This window comes from Haemorhous mexicanus, chromosome 10 (assembly GCF_027477595.1).
Source record: "Haemorhous mexicanus isolate bHaeMex1 chromosome 10, bHaeMex1.pri, whole genome shotgun sequence".
Taxonomy (NCBI): Eukaryota; Metazoa; Chordata; class Aves; order Passeriformes; family Fringillidae; genus Haemorhous; species Haemorhous mexicanus.
This window is the reverse complement of record NC_082350.1, coordinates 7001495-7026254: the sequence shown is the minus strand read 5'-3', so window position 1 is coordinate 7026254 and position 24760 is coordinate 7001495. Positions and strand designations below refer to the sequence as shown.

The 24760-nt window shown below is 45.0% G+C and overlaps 1 protein-coding gene across 2 annotated transcripts; it reads right to left on the bottom strand.

The window, feature by feature from the left end:
• Nucleotides 1–199: 199 nt before the first annotated feature.
• On the bottom strand, nucleotides 200–24760 carry EHHADH (enoyl-CoA hydratase and 3-hydroxyacyl CoA dehydrogenase). 2 transcript variants are annotated; one of them, XM_059855137.1, is made up of 7 exons: nucleotides 24643–24760; nucleotides 18158–18261; nucleotides 17242–17414; nucleotides 15558–15669; nucleotides 15232–15336; nucleotides 8906–9247; nucleotides 200–2697 (listed from the first exon to the last, which is right to left on the bottom strand). In XM_059855137.1, the coding sequence occupies exons 1-7, from the start codon at nucleotides 24711–24713 to the stop codon at nucleotides 1427–1429; spliced, it is 2178 nt and encodes a 725-aa protein (XP_059711120.1). In that variant the 5' UTR covers nucleotides 24714–24760; the 3' UTR covers nucleotides 200–1426. The 2 variants fall into 2 exon arrangements, with proteins under 2 accessions (XP_059711120.1, XP_059711121.1); XM_059855138.1 differs by having other exon boundaries at nucleotides 17248–17414.

Genomic DNA, 24760 nt, shown 5'->3' with positions numbered 1-24760 from the left:
ACTGGTGGACAGGAGTAGACAAAGGGCAAAATAAAACATATTTAGACAAAAGAGGCATGCACCCTTTTCAAACACAAACTCCTCCAGAAACAGGAAAATTATCTAATTCCATCCTGTAAGGAAGGGATGGGGAAAAAACAAAAACCAAGCACATTGGCATTTTTTCCCACTTTCTCACGTGACACTATATAATCTGTCATTAGATAATCAAAACAGTTTTATTAAATTAAAATCAAAAGTTAAACATTCAGTGTGCTTGAGAAGGGAATACAGACCAACCTATTCCCCACACCAGACTGGAAGATACATTCACTAGACATGTGAAATGGGAGACTTTGTCCCAAAGCATCAAGCCTGGAGCTAGTTTGGCTCCCTCTCACTCTGCTTTGCCCTTTGCTAGAGATCTGCCACCCCCCTGCCTGCCTGCAAGCAGCGTCCCTGCCTGCACAGCTCTTGTGCCATGCCCTTCCCAGAGCACCCTCTGATCATGGGAAAACCTGGTCAGTGCCAGGCTGTGTTTCAGTCTGGTGAATTAGAGGCTGTTGGGCCCCAAGACCTGGTTGTTGTAGTCAAGCAAGATGCAGGGAGTGATGGCAACAGATTTCCACACTGAAGGGATGCCAGAAGATGTTTCTGCTCGGACAAAGCCAGGTGGGGATAATGGCAACAGAGCATGGAGTCTGGATGCAGAAAGCCAGTCATGAGCCAACACCACAGGGCAGGTTAGTCAGGCTGATGTATTTGTGGCTTTCCTGGCATTTATTCGAGCCTCCACTGCAACAGGGAGAAGAGACAGTACCAGGGGACAGCAAGGGACTGCCCCTTGTTCTCTGCCCAGACCTGCTCTCTCCACTGCATTTGACTTTACCTCTGAAAACTGCTGCACCCTTGTGCCATCTGTCCCCCAGCAGCAAGAAGGGAGCAGGTTCCAGTTGGCTGATTGCAGAAGAGCCAGGGAATTGAAGGGAGGTGGCTGCACAGGCAAGAACTGAAACAAACTGGGAAATAGGTTGAAGACAAGATTTGGTAGATGCAGCAGGTCTTGATTGGACTGTGATCCTAATTTTCTTGGCTCCAACATGATTTGCATTGTGGGCTGTAAATGCTGCTTCCTGCCTTCCCCAAAGACAGACAGACAGACAGACAGGAGGAGGAATACAGCTGTGATGACCTGCAGGCCGTGCAAAATGAGACAGGCCTTTACCCAGCAGTGGGTGAAGATGGGTCTGAGAGAGAATGCTGGATGAAGGCAGTGGTGTCCTGCAGCAAGTGGGGGACAAAGATCAATTATCAGCCAAAATGATTCCCTGCAAAAGTCTCGGAAGGCCCGTGGCTTTGTTTATAGGCCCATAGCACTTTGGATTTTATTGGAGGAGGCAGCGCAATTGAAGCACTGGTTTCAGGAGATCAGCCTCCATCAGGGGAATCACAGCTTGGAGCTCTGCTGGCTGAGGTAGGACATCCACTCCTTGAGGGGGGGGTTCCCCACAGCCACCAGCTTTTTCAGAAAGGCACTGGGCCGTAGCCCAGGCACATCAGGGTGGGCCTCGGAGTATTTCTGCAGTTTAGCCAGCACGCGGGGGAGCCCCATGGTGGAGGCGTAGAACATGGGGCCGCCCCTGTGCTTTGGCCACCCGTAGCCATTGATGTAAATGACGTCCAGGTGCTCTGGGCCTGATGCTATTCCTTCAGCCAAGATGGCAAAGCCCTCGTTGATGAGGGAAAACAGACACCGCTCCAGGATTTCCTCCTGGTCTATGAAGCGGGTCTTGATGCCATGGGTGTCTCTGTACTGGGACAGGAAGTTGAGGAGCCATGGGTCTGGCGTGGCTGTCCTGCCCCCGGCCTTCTCATACTGGTACCAGCCCCTGCCGGTTTTCTGGCCGAAGCGGCCCTGCTCACACAGCAGGTCTGGCAGGGGGCTGTAGCGCTGGCCATGCCGCTGCCGGGCCGGTGTGCCTGCAGGGAGGGACGGCCCAGTCAGGCCCTGGTCCTTCCGAGACCTCCAGCCCACGTCCAGCCCGGCCAGGTCAGACATGCGGAAGGGGCCTATCTTAAACCCAAAATCTTCAAGAACCTGATCTACTGCTTCTGGTCTGCTTCCTTCCTCTAAAAGGAAAACTGCTTGTTGGACGTATGGAAACATCATGCGATTCCCAACAAACCCAAAACAATTCCCTACCACCACTCCCACTTTTTTCAGGGCTTTGGCCAGCTGCATGGCAGTGGCGATGGCGGTGGGGGACGTGTGGCGGCCGTAGATGATTTCCAGCAGCCTCATCACGTGGGCAGGGGAGAAGAAGTGGGTGCCAATGACCTGCTGTGGGCAGTTTGTGGCAGAAGCTATTTCGTCGATGTTCAGGGCTGATGTGTTTGTACACAGCAAAGCTCCTGGCTTGCAGATCTTTGACAGCTTGTGGAATATTTCCTTCTTTAGTGCCATGTTCTCAAACACAGCCTCGATGACTAGGTCTACATCATGCAACAGATCAAAGTCCACAGTGAACTGGAGACGTGCAGGGTTATGAAAATCCAGGGTCTGGGCACCCCCCTCCATTTTCATAGCCTCACGTTCCAAAAGGAACATCACAGCTTTTCTTCCCTTGTTGAGATTCTCCAGATCCTGCTCCAGGGCTACCAAAGGTATGTTGGCCTTAACCAGAGAAGTCACAATGCCTCGGCCCATTGTTCCCAGCCCTAGGGAATAAAAGCAAGATAGAATCAAAGATTATGAATAGCAAATTAATCTCTTGAAAGCAGCATTTCCTTTGTATCTCCAGGATAAAAAGTGGATGCCTCTTGAAAACAAGTAGTGCACACATAGAAAACAGATATTGAAGACTGGGAAAAAGGAAGGTGAATCTGCTCTTTCAGTGGGCCTAAATGTTTGAAAAGAGGTAGCACAAAGGCAAGTTAGTACCCTCACAAGCTTACAAAATGCCAGTGGGATTCACCCAGTGTGCACAGACCATGTGATTCATGTCTTATCTCTGCAAAGTTTTATACCTATGGAAAGCAGGATCATTGAGGGGTGAGAACCTGGGGGTCAAAGAGAGAAGCCCCGAGTTACATCTACAACCCTGGTATGACCTTCTGCAGGCAGGTTCAAAGCAAGATTTCACCCTGAGGGTATCAGTGCCTCACTGTTCCTGTGAGATGGTCTGTTATGGGCATTGAGCAGATACACCCTCCCCAGGGATTTTGACACTGGCAAAGTTCAACGAGTTGGTTTCTCCCTTGTCTTTCCAAGCTTCCTCTTTGTCTCCCTCCTCTTCTCCCTCTGCAATTTCATTGTGTGATCTTTGAAGCAAAAAAAATTTGGCTGCTATTTCTGTGAAGACTTGCCTGCTGATCTGCTCTAAACTTTGTCTCTAAGGCCTCTTGTGTCTCTCAGTGCCTGGTCAAACGGGATGGAACCAATGCAGTGTTCTTAATCTAGATTTCAACATCTTCTCTCTCCTTTTAAATCACACTGCCACATCAGCAGCCTTTTGCCTGCTGTTCACTTTCTGTCAGGTATCTCTGCCCACAAGGAACTCTTCAAGCCCTCCAACACAGGCCATTCCTAACTTCTGGAGATTCTCAGTCTTCCTTGTTCAATGACATAGTTAAAGCTCTTCCCAGAATTCCTGTAACTGAGAATCCATTCACACTGTAATTTTTTCCTCCAAGGTCCGTAAATGTGCTACCCCCAGCTCATACCCCCAGGAATACCAGAGTAAAGATCACTGGCTTGATCCCTTGCACCAGCTCTGTCCTCTGTGACATTAAATGAAGCTGCACTTTCCTGTGACATACGACCCACACCACTGATCCTGCTCTCCCATGGTGGGGGCTTTTCCAACTAAATTAATACAAACCAGTGAGGGAAGGTCAGCACAATTTTACCAGCTTTGAAAGTGTGAAGCCTCTGAATGGAAGGATGATTAATATCCTATATATAGCAGCAACCAGACAAAGTACAGGTTTGTTATAATTCTGTAAAAATGATTTTTTAATCCCAGGTTTACAAATGAAAGTCAGCTAAACAAATAAACAGAAACAAGGGGATTAAAATTTTTGTCTAAATCAGCTTTGTAAAAAATAGCTGAAATGATGTCATCATTTAAACAAGTTCCAGCAACCAAGGTCAGACAAGGTAGGATGTTTTCCCTGCGTGCTACACACTCTTGGTTTAGTTCTGCCCACCTTCAGCTTGTGTGCACACAAGACATTTCAAACATTCCCTGCTTAGCCACCAGAAGATGGTTTTTACTGGCATCACTGGCTGGCAGTCTGCTTTACAAACCATCATTACACTCCCAAGCAAATGCTGAAGTTCCTTTCAAGGAAATTAGATTTACTATTTCCTAATCAAGTTCTACTGAAAACCAATTTGAAAATAAATCTAGAATAACATGAATCAACTCTTAGTAATTCAGTGTCTATGGTTTGCTGGCTGAGAAAACCTGAACGTGAGTCCCTCCTGCCACTGTGCTCACTCTCCAGAGCCTTTGATGCAGGAGCAGGTACAGGTTTTCCATGGCTTTGGTGAGCCACACAAAGTGCTTTCTTCCTGCAGTGCATGAAGGTAGCTCACCCCCCAAACCCAGCCCCATCTGTCAGGCTCTCTTTAGACATCAAGCTGAAGTGTTTGCAGTCCCACATGGCTCCCTCTTGAAGTCTCTTCCTTCCCACTGTGGAGGCCTGGGTTTTCTCTCTAGAATTTCCATGTTCTCCACACATCCTGGTTCTTATGCACTTCTGATCCTCACAGCTTCAGTCTTGTGACTGAAATCTTAGTGGTTCTCTTGCCATATGAACTTTTCCTTATTTTCCACACTGCTTTTTCCTAAATCAAAACCTGTTTTGTGAGCAGATGTTCCCCAAGCTTCTTTCCCAGGGAAGCTCTGCAGTGGTGGCAGGTGATTCCCCTGGTTGCTTCCATCATGAGTACTCCATGTAGGTTTTAGCCATCCCATGAGAGACAGGCACACATGCTTGTAGTACTACACTTTCTAGGCCACAGGAACAGGCTTATAGATAAGATATGAGCTTGCCAAGCTTGTTTCTGACCTAGAAAAGCTGTCTCTCAACTTCCTACAGAACTCTGCAATGGTCTGTATGAAATGATGTTTAATGAAGCTGGCAGAGAGAGTAATGAAAGCCCCAAGGGGTTTGTTACATTAGAGCTTGCACGGCATGATTTCCCTGGAAATATTTCCTAAAATTGGGCTATAAAACTAAGGAGAGCTTTGGCTATCTAGCAGCAAAAGAGGCATTTCTGAGGACTCCTCTTTTGCAATTCAGAAAGCCAAGTGATCTTGGGGAAGAATATATGTTAGAGCAGAAAAAAATGGTAGGGAATCATTAGGCCTTACGTGTGTAGAAAGCTGTGGAAGAAAGAGGAAGGGAGATGTCTCATGCTCAGCTCATATCACCCAGACAGAAATATGGTGAGGAACTGCTCCAGAATTTCTGCTGTATGTTGCATTTCCTTACTCAATAGTGTTCTCCCTTCCCCCAAACCAGGAAAAACCCTATATTCTCCTCTTCCATTCAGGGGACTAGTTTCATGTCCAAGGCACATCTTTCCAAAAAAGACCGAAATCTGCTTTAGTAGCAAGAACAGTTCCCAGCCATCCTGCTCCTGGTGTTTTACTGTGAAATGAAGCTTTGACATATAATTAAAACTACACTTGTACATATGTAATTTCAGGCCAAATATGGGTAAGACAAATCCATTTGCTGGGCAAGCTGAGTAAATAATGATAGTTAATTATTGATCTGTCACGTGAGGTACTTAGAATATGAAAAATCATACAAAATTAATTGAAGGACTTTAAAATACAAATTTCAAACCAAAAGAAATATGTACAAGGCAGATCATGTACAGTCACGCACTACAGAAATACCTATCTGTGGAAAACACTCTGAACTACAATGAATATTTGGACATTAAAAAGCCTGGCAGTTGAAATAATTCTTTACAGGCTGCTAAAAATATGCAAGGACTGTTCCAGTTTTCCTGGTAAAAACAACAATAAGCAATTGGCAGTAATGGGCTGCTGCTTTCTCTGTTTCAGGGTATCAGTTTCAAGCAGAAATAATGTGATACTCCAGGCAAGCAGGGAGCTGTGGGGAGATGCAGCTGCAACGGACAGAGAGAAAAGAACCTTCTTTCTGGGTGGTGAGGAACCAAAGTGAAAAGAGGTGAGAGCCAAGAGTTCAGAAGCAAAGGAAAGTCAACATGAAAAAGTCAACATGATCTTCTCAGTTGCTTCTCACCATGCAGCAATAGGAGATGGAAGCAGCAGCATAATGCAAGACGGTTTTAGTGTGTGAAACAGCACAGCACTGTCCGGGGGAAAGTGGAGTCTGCATGGTTTCTGAGGAGCCTGAATTGAAGCAGCATCTTTCTCTGACTGACCTCCTCTCTGCAGTGAGAATAGAGAGACCCAGGGTCACCTAGGATAGACTCAATACTTGCATGGATGAGCAGCACTCTTTTAAAAGGTGTCAGTCCCTCAAAAATCATCCCTAGGATTTTGATTTATGGTGCTGCAGGGATGTACTTTAGATCAAAAACATGAAGTTACAAAACACTGTAGAGCATTGTACTGGCTAGAGAATTACTTTTTGTTTCAGTAACCTGAAAGAAAAAATACAGTTGTGTTGGCACGTTCTATGCCTGTCTCTAATGGACTTACAATTTCACTTATATCAAAAGGCAAAATAGGAGGGAAACCCTCCAGAGGAAGAAAAAAAGCACAATATGCAGAAAGAAAGGCTAGAAAGCAGTGACTCTTTGGTGGGGGATTCAGGGTTAAAAGGAGGTGATCAAGAACCTCCAAGAAAAGATATGTCACAGGAAATTAAGTATGACATGAACAAGAGTGTAAGCAAAGCAAGCTCTACTGGTGGGATACAGGGGCTGTATAATGAGAGCAATGATTCAGCAAGGGCTGGAGTCTGGGTGAGTGTCAAGGCCCTGAGTGCACTGATGGGATTTAATGCCCCTGACCAGCCACACCTGGAGCTTCCACCCACCTGTACTGCCCATTGCCTCTGGGCCCCATTTAAGCTCAGACCTGGGCTTATACTCCCTTCTTAAGCTTTCTTGGAGACACTCTGGTGGCTTACTGTGGCTATGCGCATTTTATGAAGTGTTGAAAAAATTGTGGAATTTCAGGGTAAATCAAATGACCAGAGTCTGACAGATTGTGCTTTGCAGCAGAAGTACCAAAGCACTTAGTTTATTTCTTCTGCAGAAGGAGGAGTTAACTTGATTGTCTGTAATCAGCTTTGAAAACACTGAAACCTGGAGGTGAGGTTGGGGCAATTTCAGACCATAATTCAGAAATCTGTCCAGAGATGAGTGGCAAATACTTAATTCAATGGAAGAGACATGCAGCCCAGCCAATTCTGCTTGGAAATAAAGTACAGATGATGTTTCTACCAGAAACTTTTAAATAGAGGTTGCATTTGTCCTCAGAATTCCCTCTAGCTCAGTTACAGCCCCAAAATAGGCAGCTCAACTCTAACAGCCCTTCTGGCTAAACTGTCACTGTGATTAGCTCTTTGCAAGTGTGTTGTTCTGGCATGGTTTAGCAGCACAGAGCAGACAATGTCCCTCCTGGTCACCTGGTCATTCCCCCAAACTCCAACACAGGCCCTCCTGTCAAAGCACACACTGCAGGACTGACCTGTGTGGGACTGACAAAAGTGTGTGTCCAAACTTCTGTGCTCTTCGAGTCATAAAACAAATCTGGTAACAGTTAATGCCTCCTTACCTGAATGTTTTAACAGATCCTTCTCACAGGATTTGTGATGTTTAAAAACCCATTTCTATTAAAAATATGGCATGGCAGGTAATGAAGAGAAGAGAACTTCCAAAAAATTCTCTATGGCCTAAAATGAGTTGTCAGACAGCTCAAGAGCCCTGAGAAGCACCCAGAAAAAAAAACAGTGTTGATCTGGTGAGATTTCCTTGAAACAGAATGGCTGTTTTCCAAGTGCTCCATTACTTGTCTAACCATTTTTGAGTGCTACTATCAACAGCTACAGCTGAAAGATATTTTTTTCTTAATCTCAGCAGTGCATTGAAGGTTTTATTTAAATTGCTCTTATAAAAAATTAATGAAGGCATTATCTTGCTGGGCTACAAAATGGCAGGAGTGGATCCCAGTGAGATGAAATCTTCTTAAAATACAGCTGTCAAAACATTTTTGTATTAATATATCCCTGAGTGACTCTGTGCACATGCACTTGCAGTACAGAACTAGACCAGGAGGAGGAGAATTTCCTACAGACCTGCTTCTAGAACGAAGCAAAACCAGGTCTTGGTGTTTAAAAGGGAGCAGGCTGCTTATAGTCCACACACAAAGCTGTAGGGGGATAGAATATAAGAAAATAAAGATAGTGTAGAAAGTAATCTTACCCCTAAGGAGTTGCAGCTGGGCCAATTATCAAAGATTAGGACCAGGCCTGACTTTAGTAGGCCACAGCTGTAACCAATGAGAAGAAGAGTGGGGTGGCTGGTTGAGAAGGGAACTGGAGTCAGTTGGCTGCTTTGTGAAGAAGAAAGAGTTAGTGCTCTGAGGAGCTGCCCACAGGAAAACTCCTTTGCCATAAGGAGACAACAGTATGGAACCCTGCTGTTGTCTCCTTGTGAGACAACATAACTGAACCCTGAGACAACCCAATAAGATGACAACATGAAGCAGTCTCTGAAGTGAGAAAAAGCTATCCTTCCAAAGGAAGAGGAGACTTCAGGTGCTGATCAAGTGCCATATGAGTTGCCATCTGAATTTAGAGCTTCCCAAAGCAGTGACAACTTCACCGATGGGTGTGAATGCCTGCTGGGGACTTCCAGCGGAGCTGCTGGCTGAGCTTAGTGCCCATCCCGGCAGTTCTCGGTCCTTACCTATGACGGCGGCCTTGCGCACGGCCTGCGGTGCAGCGCTGCTCCAGGAGGCTCCGCCGGGGGTTGCCCACCTGCGCACGGCTCTCTCGGCGAAGAAGGCGTACTGCAGCGCCTGGGCCTGCCCCGAGCTCAGCAGCACCCGGAACAGCTCCCGCTCCCGCCGCACCCCCTCGGCAAAGGGCCTCTCGGTGGCGGCTCGCACGGCCTGGAAGCACAGCTCCGGAGCCAGGCACCCCCGCGCCTGCTTCTTCACCTTCACAAGAGCCTCGCCCAGAAACGCTTCCATGTTGGGCAGTTTGGGAACTGGCTTAAGGCTGAGCCTGCGGGGTCCCAGGGGCTGACCTGGGGAGAGAGAAATGAAGTTACAGAGCAAAGCATCCATATCTTTTCAGATGTAGTATTTCCAGACTTCCAGACCCTTTTCCACAGGCTGGGATTGCAATCTGCCTCCTTTTCTCCATCTCCCTGCATTACGGCTTGCATGGCACAGTGAGCTGGGTCTAGAACTAAAGCTTCTGACATTTCTCCTTATTTCTGCTTGCTCTGACAATTATGATTTTTCAAGTCCCTTCTCAGACTTCAAAAAGAGTAAGACTTTGTTTTCAAATAATTCTGTCCTTCCTTTTCTCAGCTTCAGAGTGTCCTGACTTTCCAGTTCTCTCCCTCTACAGTCCTAGCTGCCACTTTCATATGGATCTTTCTTTAGGCTTCAGTAATGAAGCTTTCCTGCAGTATTGTTTAGTATTCAGGACCCAGTTGACACTAGCCAGAGGCATTCCAGCCAGAGGCCTGACCCACACATTGACAAGAAAGTGGAAAAGAGACCCTGGCTTCTTCCCTGACTGAAGAAGCCCCTCAAGTCACTTTGGGACTAACCAAAAGGAGATCTCACTCAGCATGAGTTTGGTAGCAAATGGGAGAGTTCATGTTTGTGTCAGCAAGTGATGAATCAAGCAGCCACACAAATATGTGAAGTTTATTACAGACAGAGGTTGCTATGGTGATACCTAGAAAGGATTTTAATTGAGAGAGCATAGTTATGGTTCAGATGCCAAAATTCTCTGTCTTCTTCGTAAGTACAGAGCTGGCCATACTCAGGTGTTCCTCTGCTCTAAAGGCAGCTTGCTCAGTAAAGACCAGGGAGGAACAAGTTCAGCAATTAGGGAGGTAACCCCTTGATACTGCAGCATTGTCACAAAGACCCTGCTGTCATCACAGCCGTAGCCAGATCATTAACTGCAGCATGGCACTGCATGGATTGCTAATGCTGTTCCCAGAAGCAGCCAGGACAGCCCCCAAAGTCAGGTGGTGGGCTGAGACCCTTATGCTGAAGCTCTCTGGGGACAGTGTCTCATTGCTCTGGCCTCTTAGATAAGCTCTTCCATGGGGACATGCTTCCTTCCAAGGCAGCATATTGCATCTGGCTCCCCTTTCTCTTCCTGTTGTCTGAGCTACAGAAGTGCCAATGCACCAGCAGAATACTCAGTGAATCCTACAGGGAATCCTGAAGAGCAGGAATAATGGCAGTACTGCAGGCATGGCTGCCTGACATACATGTCCTGACTCTAGCTCTTCCTCCAAGACTGAGCAATGCTTAGGAGAAACTGAAATACAAGTTTCCAGGATGAGTTAATACACTGATTTCTTGTAATAAAGGTCTTCAGAGCTCAGGTTTTTAATTAAGCCTCTTAGTGAGCACAAAAAGATGAACACTCACTGTGTAAGTAGCTTCCCTTGTAATCAGAGTTCATAAAAATGTTTTCACATTGACAGTGGATATAATTTGTATCAGCCAGTATTGCAGGATTTAGTCAGGATAATGTTCCTTTATTTTGGAATAATTTTTTCCCTAAGTTTTTAACCCAGAAATGCTCTTTATCTGCAGTTCTTTATTTAGGACTTAAATAGTGGGTTATATTCCATCACAAGAGGAAAGCTCAGTCTTGTCCCAGAAAGCTGATCTGATGGCTGAAAGATTGGACAGATCAAGGAACTTCATATGACATCCAGTGGAAAAGGAATACCACTGGAAGCCTTTAAGCTTGGTCTTCAGACAGCAAATAATACTGTAAGCACAAATAGTGAGGGGGGACAGGAGACAGTTCTCAGACTAAAAAAAGAAACCCTCAGGGTCCTGTAGTAAAACTCTTATTTTAGCTGAAAACTAAATAGGTTTTCTACAGCACCTCTGTGCAGTATCTTAGCTTCTGCAATGCTAATAAAAATAAAGGATGTGTTTATGATGAGGGAGGAATTATCAGAATCCAAGTCTGGGAAGAAGAGATCAGTGTGGGACACCTGCAGCTTGATTTCTAAAAGCAAAGCAACAGGAAGATGATGAACAGTGCCAGACATCAGTGCTGCAGGAAAAGCATCATCCACACACACGGGAGCTACCATGGACTCCTGCTTTGTTTTCCAGGTTTGTAGTCCAGGGGGCACAAAGGGCAGATCAAATCTATAAGATTTCTATCAGCCAATGCACCACATATGCAGGTAGTATCAAATATTGTGTTATTTAAAGAAAGAAATATCATCCTAGAGTTGTAAACCCTTGGGGACACTGAGATGACACATGCAAGGGACAAGGCCAGCCTAATGTTCTTCCTCATGCAGGGAACTGCTTGTGAATTTTTGAGGAATAAAGCTGAGCCCTGCCCCTCAGGCTGCTGGAGACAATTCCAGGCCATGTCAGACCTTTCACAAATGCTGTTTGGTGTCCAAGGGACACTTGGCTAGGCCTCTGCTTAAGGAAGGTGTCTGCCAGAATCTTGAGCCCTAGGGAGAGATTAAAATGTCTTGATATTGTGCATCTTGGCAAAGATGGCTCATGGAAAGGCCTTGCAGTTCTAAAGGAAGGCCTTTCCTCCAGCCTCCATTTCAAGGATGCAATTAGCCACCAGCAGCATCTGTTCTACCCCTAGCTTTGATGAGCCTCAGAAGGACCAACTACTTCCTCTGCAGCAACTCCCAGTACCTCACAGGCAGAAACTCATCTTTCACAACAGATTAATACCTGGGGAACTTGAGCTACTCTAAATTGCTCTGGTTTTCCTTGCCTCTTTGGTGCAAGGCATTCGTACTGCTCTGCTCTGAGGTCAATAAGCAGATGGGGTCAGAAAATCAAGGGGTGTATGTGGAGAGTTTCAAAATCTGCTGTGTGGAGGCCAGGAACCAATTTCTCCTCCAGCTGAGGAAGACCAGAGCAGGCCAACAAGAAGTGGACAGGATGAGATGCAAGCTGGTGCATGTCACCAGCAGTTCCAGCCATTTGTCAATTTTGTGATGCCATCAGCTGGGAAAAGCCTGAAATGCAGCTTTGGATTACTGCAGTGATTGTCAGGGACATCTAATGAAAGGCTGTTCTCCTTGTCCCCAAGGATTTAACTCCAGTCTATTCTTTTTAACAAATGCCTTCAGAAGTCAAGATATTTTTTTTAGCCTGGAGAATCCAGTTTGCCTGAGAGGTCAGGGAATTATTCTTGCTTCCTATCTGCAATACATAAATACTGGTTTTCAATGAAAAATCTGACTCAGAATCAGTAATTGCCTCTGTGTATTCCTACACCCACTGACTGTTTCAGAGCATCTTTTGAAGATGTTCTTCATTAGGAACAGCCCATAAAAATGTATGGATTATAATGCTCTCCCAAAGTGCCATAAAAGAAGCTCTGTCAGCTGTGTATCACAGCAGTAATCAAGGACCCCTGATACAGTAAGGCAGTCATTTGAGACTGATCTCTTGCCATGAGATACTGCAGCTCTGGTGCTGAAAAAGCTTTAGAAGAAAATGATTTCTGAATTGATTCTTTGAGAGTTACCTTGCAGTACAGCCTTCCCAGGAATAGAAATTCCAGTGGTGACAAAACCAGTTATTTAGCCTGACTGCTCTGTAAGAAGTCAGCAGTTGTACCTTCATGTTTTAAAAAAAATCTTATCAGAAACAAAATGCTGCCTGCCACGCAAAGCTAGTGGAATTTTGTGATGGCCTTTTTTTTGGTATGTTCTCTTTGGTTTTATTAAGATTATCTGAAAAGCATTCACTGAAAACAGGACTCCATGTGAACAAACTCCAGACCAGCTATACAAGACTGTCATCTCTTGTGCAGCCCTGTTAGTGCTTGATGAGGAAAAATGAAAGTGCTCCCTTGTCTTTGCAGGACAGGGAATTTATTAACTTTAGGCAAAGGCCAAAGCAAGGAATGACTCAAAAGAAACATACAGGCCCTGGGTACACCAGTCTTTCAAATTATTAGATAACCTGAGGGTAAATGGTGCATCAAAACTTGTCAGGGTCTTCTGTGGGGTCTAATGAGAAATTTTTCAAGCAGGAAAGAAATATATTAGCTGTCTCACCAGTGTTTTCAATATTAAAGCATGTACTTTAAATGCCAGTAAAGCTGTTGGAGAGAGTCTGAAAGCATTTTTAAAGTTCTGTGGGAGTTGATACACAGTGTGATGTGCAACACCGTCAATGACATTACTCATTTTTGCTGGGGTAACTCAAACCAGCAATAAACAGAGTGAAGATCTAATAATGAGTAAGACTGGGACAGGCTGCATGCTGGACCTTCAGCCAGGATCCTTGTATGCTTATACAGCTCAAAAAAACCCCAAAAAACCCAAACCCACATTGGTAGCTACAATCTCCAAAGAAGATGAATCTAAAGAACAGGATTTTGCCAGTATTAGTAGTGGACATAAGCTCCAGAGAGCAAGTTACCCTGAGAAATACTGTGGTCAGGGCTTCCTTCCTGAGGGTCTCCTGTAAGGCCAAGCTGGCTTTCACAACTGTCAGCCACTGCACAATGTCTGTCATGGAAGAAGCAAACATGCAAATATCTAAACTTCACCTGATTTCACCTAGCATTTGTTGAAATCCAGAATGTTTTCAGGTTTGCCAGTTCCAGCAATGTATCCATTACTCATTTCATGACACACTGCTGCTGCTGTCATCAGTACTGGCATAGATCTTGTGTAAAGCATCGTTCAGAGCCCAGAGGGTACATCACAGGGAGCACTGTTTGTTGGGTTAATTTGCCTAGAAGAGTGGTAATATTTCACTGCTTTCCCAACAGATGGAGAAACAGAATTCTCATTCAAAACAGACAAACTCAGCGAACCAAAGTACCTTTGTTTTTCTTAGAAGCAGCAGTGAAGTACATCACCCATCTCTTGGTAAAGAATTATATTTAGTCTGATGACATAAAGGAAAGAGCAAAGAGGACTGCTTATGTCATTGATTCTGCACTAGAAAATGAAGCCCTAACATACTGTGGGCTAACATACAGTGAGAAGGATAGGCATCTGCTGTAGAAAACCCAGCTAAAGGATACCTTGGTGCCTCTCTGGTACATCTCAAGGTGTGGGAAAGTGTACAAGACTGATATTTAAGAACAGTCAATTCTTTGAATTACCTTAAAGTAGGGTGCACTGTCACCTAGGACAAAGGTTAGGCTTCCTCCGCTTCTAGCACAGAGAAGGGGCCTTGTGTGTAGTGAAGAGAACTGGAAAAGCAAAATCAACATCCCAGCTTGGACAGCTTTGTCTGTACAGGCCATGTGATCAAAGCAGGAAAGGTTTTTTGCTTTCCTGCATTCAGCTCATCGTGACAGAGCCCCAGATGAAATCCAGTGGTCAGGTTCCAAAGATACAAGGAGGTCAGCAGTGGAAAAATGCCCTGTTTTCTCTAAAGGCAATGCTCCTCATGCTGCAGGAGAAATGTTCCTCTTCTTAAGTTAACTCCAGCAAATTTGATTATGTTATTTCTAAGATGGGAAAAAAACCAAATCTCTCCCCATCCCTCCTGTCTGCACAGGCTATTTTTTTAATATGGCACCCAAAGGATAAGGGACAGAGTCACTTATAGACCATGGATCATTAAATTGAGCAGAGGATGTGCCAGCCCCTCCACTACAGGAAGAAAGTTATTTTTGCTCAGCCATTATGGATGGTGCAACCAGAATGCGTGCAATGCCAGCTGGGACCCAGAACTATGTATGGATAGAGCACTTACTCCCCAAAACCTGGGAAGTGCAGCATCCCAGAGGAGCATCTGAGTTTGGATATACAATTAAAAAGCAGGAGGACTTGATATATATCTGTTCTCTCAATCTCAGTTGAATTTCTGCAGCTTTCCAGCATCTGATTTTTTTTCACTTCAGACAATAGGAAACAAATTCTGCAATTAATTCTCTCTTATATGGATGCCAAAACTCAAGAATGGAGCATATAAATTAGAACAAACTGGTGGGCTTTTTTCTGACTCTTTTCAGCCCTGAAACATCACCAATTATTTCCTGGTACTGCTACAATTTGTTCCTCACCAATCACTTTGTTTGCCAAACGGATTGCTGCCTCAATGGTGTTTTCTTCCACAATTTCATCAACCAAGCCCAGCTTCAGTGCTTCAGTTGCTGGAATGTGTTTTCCTGCCATAAAAAGAGAAATAAGGTGACTGCAGAGGAGCCTGATGGGCAATTTTGTTCTTTTCCATCTGATCAAATGACTTGTGCAGCTGGTAATTAGTCCCTCATGGGTAGAAGCAAGTAGAAATACAACCCAAGAAGCTACACAGGTAAAAGATTCCTGGTTTTTAGACCAAGCTGGTATGACTCCATGCCATGTTCTTCTATACAGACACAGCACTTACCTGTAGTGATCATATCTAGAGCAGCTGATACTCCAATCAGTCTGGGGAGTCGCTGAGTGCCTTCAGCACCTGGAAGTAACCCTATGGTGACCTCTGGCAAACCCATCCGAGCCTAAAATGCAGTAAAATTAAACAAAAATCTGATCAGGAAGAGTGGTAATTGCAAACTGAGCAAAACAGAGGAAAAACAAGCAGATGTGAGTCACATTGCTCCTCTAGGAAGCCTCAGAATTTCTTCATAGAAACCTCATGCTTGCTTTTTGCTACATAAAATATTTAACAAAGAAACCCACTTGACCATTTGAAGGATTCCTGTACAAATGCACAAGAAAAACATGACCTTTCAGAGGGTTTGTGTGCTAATACAGCACTGGGGGACAGCTGTAGACCCTACAGCGTGCCCTAGATTGACACATCTGTCAATAATGCTTTCAAGTAATTGTTACCAATTGTTGGAGGGCACGCTGGCTTAACTTTGATCTCCCTACTCTAATTATTGCAAGTTTAGTAAAGAGTTGGAAGGAAACTTAAAAATATCTTGTTTCACTACCTGCCATGGGTAGGGACACCTTCCACTACACCAGATTGCTCAGGGCCCCATCTAACCTGGCTTTGAACACCACTGAACTCTTCCCTAATCTTCCTCCAAATGTCTCTGGTGCATTTGATATCTGGTAGTGTCATGGCAGATAAGCCAGGGGTAGCAAGAAGTGTAGGGAGATCTTCTCTTAAAAAAATGTATCTAGATTTTGTTGCCTTTAAAAAATAGTTTGCACATTTTCTATTGAGCTTTTAAGAGATTTTGAGTTACTTTAAGACCAGTACTTATAGTTCTAGTAGTCATGGCATTTCATTATGTGGTTTAGTGGGCATGGTGGTAATTGGTCAAAGGAGGGACTTAGTGATCTTGGAGGTCTTTTCCTACCTTAATGATTCTGTGATTCCATGGCCCTCACCTTAGGTGGCACAGAGGATGATGTGGAGTATCTCTTTATGCTGTTACAGCAACCCACACTGCCACAGAGAAAGTGACTCACTGCAGAAGTGAGGGGATGGCCCTGTCAGTGAGGAGTTTGTACAAGGCGACAGGCACTGCTCAGGGTGGTTCAGCATTCCTGAACCTTGAAGGAGGGGATTGAAGGAAAAAACTCAGATCATTCTTGCGGACTCTTCAAGCTGTCTCTTGGTCAAAGGGCTCCTTGGGGACCCAGAGCTCATAAAGAGTGTAACCCTAAATGCTCCATGCTAGCTGAGTTTCAACTGCCTATAGAAAGTAGGCCATGAGCAGAAAGAAGTGCAAAATTCACAAGACTGGGGAAAAAAAATAAATAAGCGAAAGTCACGCTGCATGAGTCAGTAAGATACAGCTGTCTGCATCAGAATATAGATAATGAGACCTAGGGCAAATTAACATTTGGTTACTGTGGTTCTATGCAGCCATCTTATCCTACTAGTTACTTCATATTTAGAAATTACTTGAAATTAGTTAGTTAGTAAGGCTTAGGAAAGATGTCAAGGGTGGTGGTGAAGGATGTCTGAGCACACAGATTTGTATCCTATAGCTGTAAAGCCACTCTCCTCTGGGCAGAGGGTCCTAGGAAAGTCACCCTGTCCCTCTGCTCGTGCCATCTGTACCTGGCTCCCGCTGCCTCCAGCAGCCCCTGCTGCCCGCAGGCTGTGTTACCTTCACGTGTGCAATGCGGTAGTGACAGCCCAGCGCCACCTCCAGGCCTCCTCCCAAAGCGACGCCTTCGATGGCCGCCACCACCGGCTTCTCACTGCTTTCGATGAGAGACACAATGGGGCCCAGGGCACCTCCAGATCTCTCCGGAGAGGAAAATCCTCGGATGTCAGCTCCTGAGGGAGCACCAAAAGATTAGCAGGAATTAGTAGGCGAGGCGGTGACTGGAAGAGTTCTTCCCTCTGTGCCACTGTACATAGCTGCTTACAGATGCCCAAGCCTTTGCAGAGCGTGCTGCTGGCAGGAGAGCGGTTAACAGGAATCACCCCCTTTTGGGACCACCTTCAAGGAACCCTGGATCTTTGATCCATTTTTGCAGAGCTCCGAGGAAGGCTGAGTACAAAATTACAGAGTAAATGTAAGGATCATGCAGTCACTGCAGAAATTTGCAAACATTCTTGGTGTGATATTGAGCCTGGAATAGTTTAGTGCAAGTTACTATGAACAAGCAATGTAGAACTCCACAGAAATTCCCTAGCTTTTCAGGCTTCTTCAACTGGATATCTGTTATTCACCACTGCCCCACCCCAGCTACATTCCATATGCTAGACCAGTACATGCTCCAGAGATTTTACATAAACCAAGCTATGGAGACTGAGGAAACACCAGGATGTTATGGAGTTGAGCAGCTGTCCCTCATTTCAGAATGAACAGACCAGTTCACTTCTGGCCTATTTCAAGATCCACCTTGTTCTGTGCCCCATGCCAATTGTACAGCAAAATAGACAAAGCACTCTCTCTTGTGGCCATTTCCAGCCGAATCAGGACTTTTGTCAGCAGTGTGATGAGGCAGAGAGTCTTCAGATATGATGGGTGGAGAGTGCTTCATCTTTTGCACAGCCTGTGTTTGATGTCTTACCCGCACTGAATTTCCCATTTTCACCACAAATCATTACAGCTTTCACTGAGGGATCTGCATCTGCTTTCTTCAGCCCATCCTCTAAAGCCTGGAGAACTGCCCGACTGAAACAAAATAGAGATTCAGTGAGTAGCCATCAAATACATCCCCCTTCCAAGAGGTCTGTGTTGAGAACACTGAGTAGCCCAGTAAAAATGAGCACTGTGTCCAACAGGCAGTCCCCATGCCTGGTGCTGCCACAGCCTCTCCAGGTGAATCCTGTCCTTAATCTCCCTCTTACTCCAAGGACAAGAACCCAAACCCAACAGGCTGATTGCTGACCTGTCAGTCACTGCCTGGAGAACTCATCTTCAGGCTATGACACTGCTGTTTCTGCAACAAGCAGCACAGGGAAATGTTCTTTGAAGATGTCTTTATGAATTAAACATTCAGATTTTCAAGAAAACAGTTTAGCATAATTTAGAAGTAATTAATGCTAAACCACTGACAATCTAAGAACTTTTTGAAATGAGCTCTAGGATAAAAAAGTTATTTTTCAAACACCTGACAGAGGCTCTGCTGATGTTAATAATGCTTTCATCTTGTGAAGATCTGCACATAGGTCTGGACTTAAACTGGTGTAGGATCCTGTCAAAGGGAATTTGGGCATGAAACACTACACAGAACATGTCTTGACTCATCTGAACAGGTAGCTCTGCAGGCACCAGCAGTAAATGTGGCCAGCAAAGAATTAATGAAGAATTTCAAAATGGATCTGCAGAAGCATAAACAGTGATTTGTCAAATCAGATATTTAAAAAGTCTGACCCAACTGAATGTCCACTTTGCATTTTCCTCTTTAAAGCTAATTTATGTGTTTGTATGGATGGACTTGGAGAACCTAGTCTATTTTAGAAGGTGGTAACAATAGCAATAGTAGGTAAAAATAGAAGCATTAGGACTTTAGTAATAGAAATATTAATACAAATTTAATGCATATATAATTTAGATACTAAAATGTACTGCTATACACACATACTGATATCATTTGTGAGAAACTATTCTGTGTAGAGATGACTCTGATACAGAAAATCTGAGCCACAAGCAGTTGAAGGCTGGAGGAATATCCAAGAAATAGCACCCACACTTGCCCAGTCGTTTTTGACATCACCTTTTCTTCCTAGACCTTCTCCAAACCCTAGGCCCAGCTCCACATGTGAGCTTGCTGCTGAGGAAAAGGGAGCAGAGCTCTGCTGATGCCCAGTGGAGAGGAGCAGTGTTAATTACACAGAGTTAATCAAAAGGCCTGAGGCATAGTCAGCTTGTGCATGCTGCTCTGTGTTAGAGGGCATTTCATCTAAAAAAGGAAGCTTGTGCTGAAGTAGATGAAAACCACACCATTGTACTCTTGTGTGCATTTTTACAGAGCAATGCTTGCAGAATTGTGAGCATCCATAGTCTGCAAAGGGAAACCTGAAGGCTCAAGGAGCTTCCCTGTAAGCCAGCTGAGTGAAGGAATCCTAGCCAAGCTCTGCATATTCCTCCTTCAAAATCAAAAAATAAAGACAAGCCATTGGCAAGGTCTAACAATTAGGGCTCTTGGCTGAGGAGGGCTGTCTAGGAGGGTCTCCAGGACCATCTGCTGCCTGTGTAGGGCTGTGCTACACAGAAGGGTCAGTGGGAGCCCTGAGACCTGACAACCAGAGACTGGGAGAAGTGTTATTTTTGGAGTGAGAACAGCAGTTATGTAGCAAATACCCAATCCAGACATCAAAGACAACTCTGAAGTCTGATGTTAGTAATGGTTCTGAGGGCTGAAACTTAAAATGAGAATAATTTGGCCATGCCAAAGTAAAACTGTGAGGTGAGTCAGTAAAGGCACCTCCACTGCATGTAGGTCCACATAGCAGAATATGAAAACCTTTCCAAATTTCATACACTAAATGTGTTTTAGTATGTTAAAAAAATGTGGTTTATCTCCCTCCCTTTGGCATCTCTGTGGTTGCTGCTCTTTGAGGAGCACCCACAGGCTGCACCCAATGCTTGCTGCCCTTTGAGTTCTGTTTGTGCATCAGTGAAGAGCCAGGCCACAGCAATACCAAAATCACCCAGGGGCTGGGAGATTGCAGGGAAAGCCATAAGGAAATGTCATTACACTCTACAAACCATGAGGCAAAGACGGAGAAAAAATATGTTCCATGATCCAAACAAATGTGAAGTTACTAATTTGCAACTATTGTATAGACAAATGGCACAATTCCATCAGGAGCAGACAAGAAGCAATCAGTATTTCTGTGTCTGTTCCAGGCAGATGCAAAATGTCCAGCTAGAAGGGTTGTCTGCAGCAAATTGGAGGGTTTAGGGTTCTATGGAGGAAATCAGTTCCAAGCCCCCAGCACTTACAACAACATACTACTACCAAAATAAAAACTAGTCATCAAGGCTGCCACAAAATCACAATTTGATCCTTGTCTCACCTTAATTAACCCAACAGGACTGTTCATGGCAATGAATAATTTAAATTGGTACTTGCAAAAATATCTCTTCTATTTCCATATAACTTCTTCCCAACTGGAATTTTTGTGGGATAAAAAGGAAGAAAAATCAGAATTTTTGCAGTTTCTTTTTTTCCTAAGACGGAGTGGTAAGTTTGCCTTGGATATGTCACAGTCCAACAGACAGACTGCACTGCTTTGTCACTCATATGTTGTAACTGGCAGTAAAAGATGCAATTTTCAATTAAAGCATCATAGTAAAATATATGACAGTGGAATTATAAAAGTGCTCAGGAGAATCCCAGCTTCAAACTGCTAGAGCATTAAAGGAACAAGAAGTCACTGTAATTTTCATAAGTATTTCATTACTGTGACAGTGTCATTCATTTAGCAGTAACAATGCCAAAATTCCCTCCACGCTTTCCAAGGCTGCATCCCGTGCCATGCAGTCATTTCCACCATGGGTACTATTTTGACTGCAGAAAGGTGATTCTGCAAGGTGATTCAGTATTTCAGGAACTCAAAACAGGTGCTGTTAAAGAGTAGGTGCACACCAGAGCAAGAGAATATTCTTGGAGATTACCATACCAGGTTGTTTTTACTTTATGGAACTCATTGCAGTGACTGTGAGGTGCTGGATTTGTGGCAGGGTTTTACTATTTACCTTAATTATTTCACATTTTAGCTGGAGTTTGTGAATGTGAATTTCTTTCATTAGAAAGAAAGTAATATAAGGGAATCCTGAAAATTTACTTAGTCACATTTAAAGAAGTGAGACTCAAGTCCAACAGTGGCAAATGTAGTTTATGGGAAATATGCAGGCCTGGTCCTTTTCCTTTGTATTTTTCTCAGCTTCTAATATACTTTAAAAACCTGCAAATCTCAAACCTGAACAACAACCCAGGCTCTCCCATTGTCACAAGCTCCTTTTCCTTTGGATAGCTTCCTGCAGTTTTTCTTTGAACTAACTGCTAGTATTACATAATCCCCTACTTGAAATTGAGGGCTTGTGTGCTGGAGTTACCTGCTCTGCTCTCCCTTGTTTCAGTGTCAGATGCAGCCGTGTAGTAGCTACTGTCACACACTGTTGTGTAACAAGTTGCTAATACAGCTTGAACAACTCTGTTCAAGTTTTATGTTCTTTCTGAACATAAATTAAAGCCAGAGCCAGAATGGCATCTTTTGGGTGGAATTTTAGAACAGTTGTTTTAGGGAGCAGATGCTAATTAATCCCAGAATTTTCTTTCTCTATCTCATCCTGATGAGGTGCTGATCCATGGGTAATCACATTCTCCCCTCTGCTACCTGTCTGAAGCTGCAGCTTCTCTCATCTCCTTTACATTTTCTGATTTTTAAGGTGATCAGGGCCAGAAGGACAATCCTGACAGTCAGGGAGAGTCTTTCCCAATCAAACCTGTTATGCTGTCACACTTCATAGAATCCCACACCTAAGCTGCCCTACTGCATGGCCTCCCCCATCCTCCCTGGAGCTTTTCTGTCCTTGTCAGCTCAAATGTTGAAATACTCCTAAAGTCCCTCTAATTCCCAGTGCCAGCAGCCTGCCTCTGCTGAGAAGGGGTAGTCAGTCCTTCCTTTTGCAAGTCTTGTCTTTCTGTTCCCCCAAACTCCCAGTTCTTTGCATATCTAAATCCCTTCTCTCAATGTCATGGTCTCGTAGATTCAGATCTCTGAGCACTAAACTTCTGCAAACCAGGAAAAAACCCTCCAAACAAATCAAATTTGGCAGGTGCCACCTCTGCTGGGGGAGAGAGTGATCAGCTTAAAGGGGAGTCTGGGTGGGAACCGAATTTGCTGCTAGACTCAAGTCAGCACACATTTCTCAGGAAAGCACTGCCCCAAGGTACCAGCAGAGGATGATGTCAGACAGGAGAAAACAAATTCCTGCCCACCAGTGGCTTCTAAAGTGCTAATGGCCAGTGTGATGGCCCAGGAGGGGGGAAAGGGATAATGGGGAGAGGTAGGGGAGGCTGGAGCACAACAGCAAAACCTCACAAGTATTAAAAAGCATTTGTGCCTGCTGTGAAATGAAATTTTCAGGATTGCTCCTGTCTATAACTTCACTGCCTCCTATGACCTGTGCAGTCAAACATTTCCAGCACCACTATCAAACCTGCTCCCTGTGGTCCAGTACAGAAATGTGCAGGAGCAGGAGGAGCACCCAGGGATCAGAGTGTGCTCTACCTTTCCTAGCTGCAGTAACATCTCAGCCAACACCTACCTGACAGCATGGGTGTGAGAATTATGGACCTCTTTTAAATCAGGTATTGCCCTGGCATGCCACCAAAGACCACAGGCATGCCTCAAGTTGTAGCCTAATGGATCTGAACTCTGCCAGGATCTTCCTTTTTCCCTGTGGGGCTGAGGGACAGGACCACAACCACACAATCTGTCTCCCTTGGTGTATCAGAACTGCACCTTGCTGTGAGGCCCTGCAGGGCCAGGAGCAAAGGGCAGTGAAGGCAGAGATCTGTCCTGAAGAAGCTGTTGTGCTGCTGTTGTTCAAAGGCAGAGGTGACTTTGGGTTTTCCCCAGGACTTCTCAAAAGAAGGGAGTTAAGGTTCTTAAGCACGTCTGTTACTGCTGAAGGTTGGACTCCCTGATTTTAAAGGTCTTTTCAAGCAGAGATTCTATGATTCTTTGGGTCTGTATTTTGTATTTTTCATGGTAAGGATTGGAAGTTTATTGTGAGCACAGCCTGGAAGTTTTCTTAGACTGGCCTTGGGCTCAGGAGGTCCAAAGGATATCTTACACCATACAGTTCTGGGAGTTATACCTGTCTGGTTCATCTAAACTCATCAAGTCACTCCAACTTTCTCATGGTAATTACCTGAGCATGTGAAAATGTCCTTATTGCACTTCTAAACAAGTTGCAACAGAAGAGTGAGCAATGCCTGCTACAATGTAGCTTTTCTACAGAAGAACATCAGGTTTTATCTCCTTTTCATGCTCTTCCTTGTCTCTATGAGCTTCTTTTTATCAAACTTTCTCATTTGGTAATCAAGCACTGCAGTGGGGTTATTTTTGGCTTGTGAATACAGCCTGGATAGGCACTGTGGTCACTGTTACTGAACAACCACAGCTGCTTAGAAAGGGTTTATGTGCTACTGAGAACTAAAGGAACTAAATCCCACAACTAATGTAAAGCTAAAAGCACATAAGTCCTTTTCAAGACACATGAAAAACTAAAATTTCAGAGGCTTCTCAGATTGATGTTTGACTTTGTTTTTCACTGTCTCCTGTTTGAAATTGCACAGGGCCCTTTTTGACCAAGATCAGTATTTAGAGGTCGATTCCTTAATCATTTATAAGGTCAAATGAACTGTTTTCTCATAGTCCTGGCTGAATTTAATCCTGGTGCCAGCTCTGCTTGCTGAACCACGCCTGATATCCACAGAGCCCTTTGCCCTCCCCCCTGTGCACACTTGGATAGCGCAGGGATTTGCCAGGCAAGCACTGAGCAGTGTGGGGCAGGCCATCAGACCAGGAAATCTGAGGATTGACTTATACCAAGCAGCGCTGAAGACACTCCTAGGCTGAGTGTCTTCAGGCTGAGCTAACGCTGCTGTGCTGTGTCTTGCTGAAGCAGTGTCTTGATATTTAAGACTGGAAGGTGATGAGAAATAGGCAAAGTTTTTAAACACCCTCCAGGGGAGATGGCAGAAAGTACGGTCTGCTGAGCCTGGCGCCTCTCCTGTGAAACCCCCCCAGCTAGAAATTACAAGAGAGAGCAGAAGTTATGGCAAAGTTCAGCATGTTGTTTGCAAAGCGAGATCCAAGCTACTTCTGAAGGAGCCGCCAGGGCCTCTGCGAGGACTGAGCGGCGTAGAAGTCCCGGCTGAGGCTCTCAGGGGCCGCCCCTCTCCGGGACTGGAGGGAGCCTCACTCGGGCTCGGAGAGAGGGAACGAGGTGAAAAGGAAGGAACTCGGAGAATCCCCCACCCGCTCACAAGGGGGCCCCAGCCCCGCGCTCCCCGCGGGCTGCCGGCGGTACCTGAGCGCGTTCACCGGCGGATTGCAGAGCCGGATGACGGCCACGGCCGAGCCCCTCGCGTACTGCGCCATGCCGAGCGCTCCGCTGTGTCCCCGTGTCCCCGCCGTCCCCGGGCCAG

Coding starts and splice junctions, on each gene's coding strand:
- EHHADH (XM_059855137.1), bottom strand. CDS start 24,713: ATGGCGCAGTACGCGAGGGGCTCGGCCGTGGCCGTCATCCGGCTCTGC. Junction 17,415..18,157: donor AAATGGGAAATTCAGTGCGG/GTAAGACATCAA, acceptor GTGCTCCCTCAG/GAGCTGACATCCGAGGATTT. Junction 15,670..17,241: donor ACCGCATTGCACACGTGAAG/GTAACACAGCCT, acceptor ACTGCATTTTAG/GCTCGGATGGGTTTGCCAGA.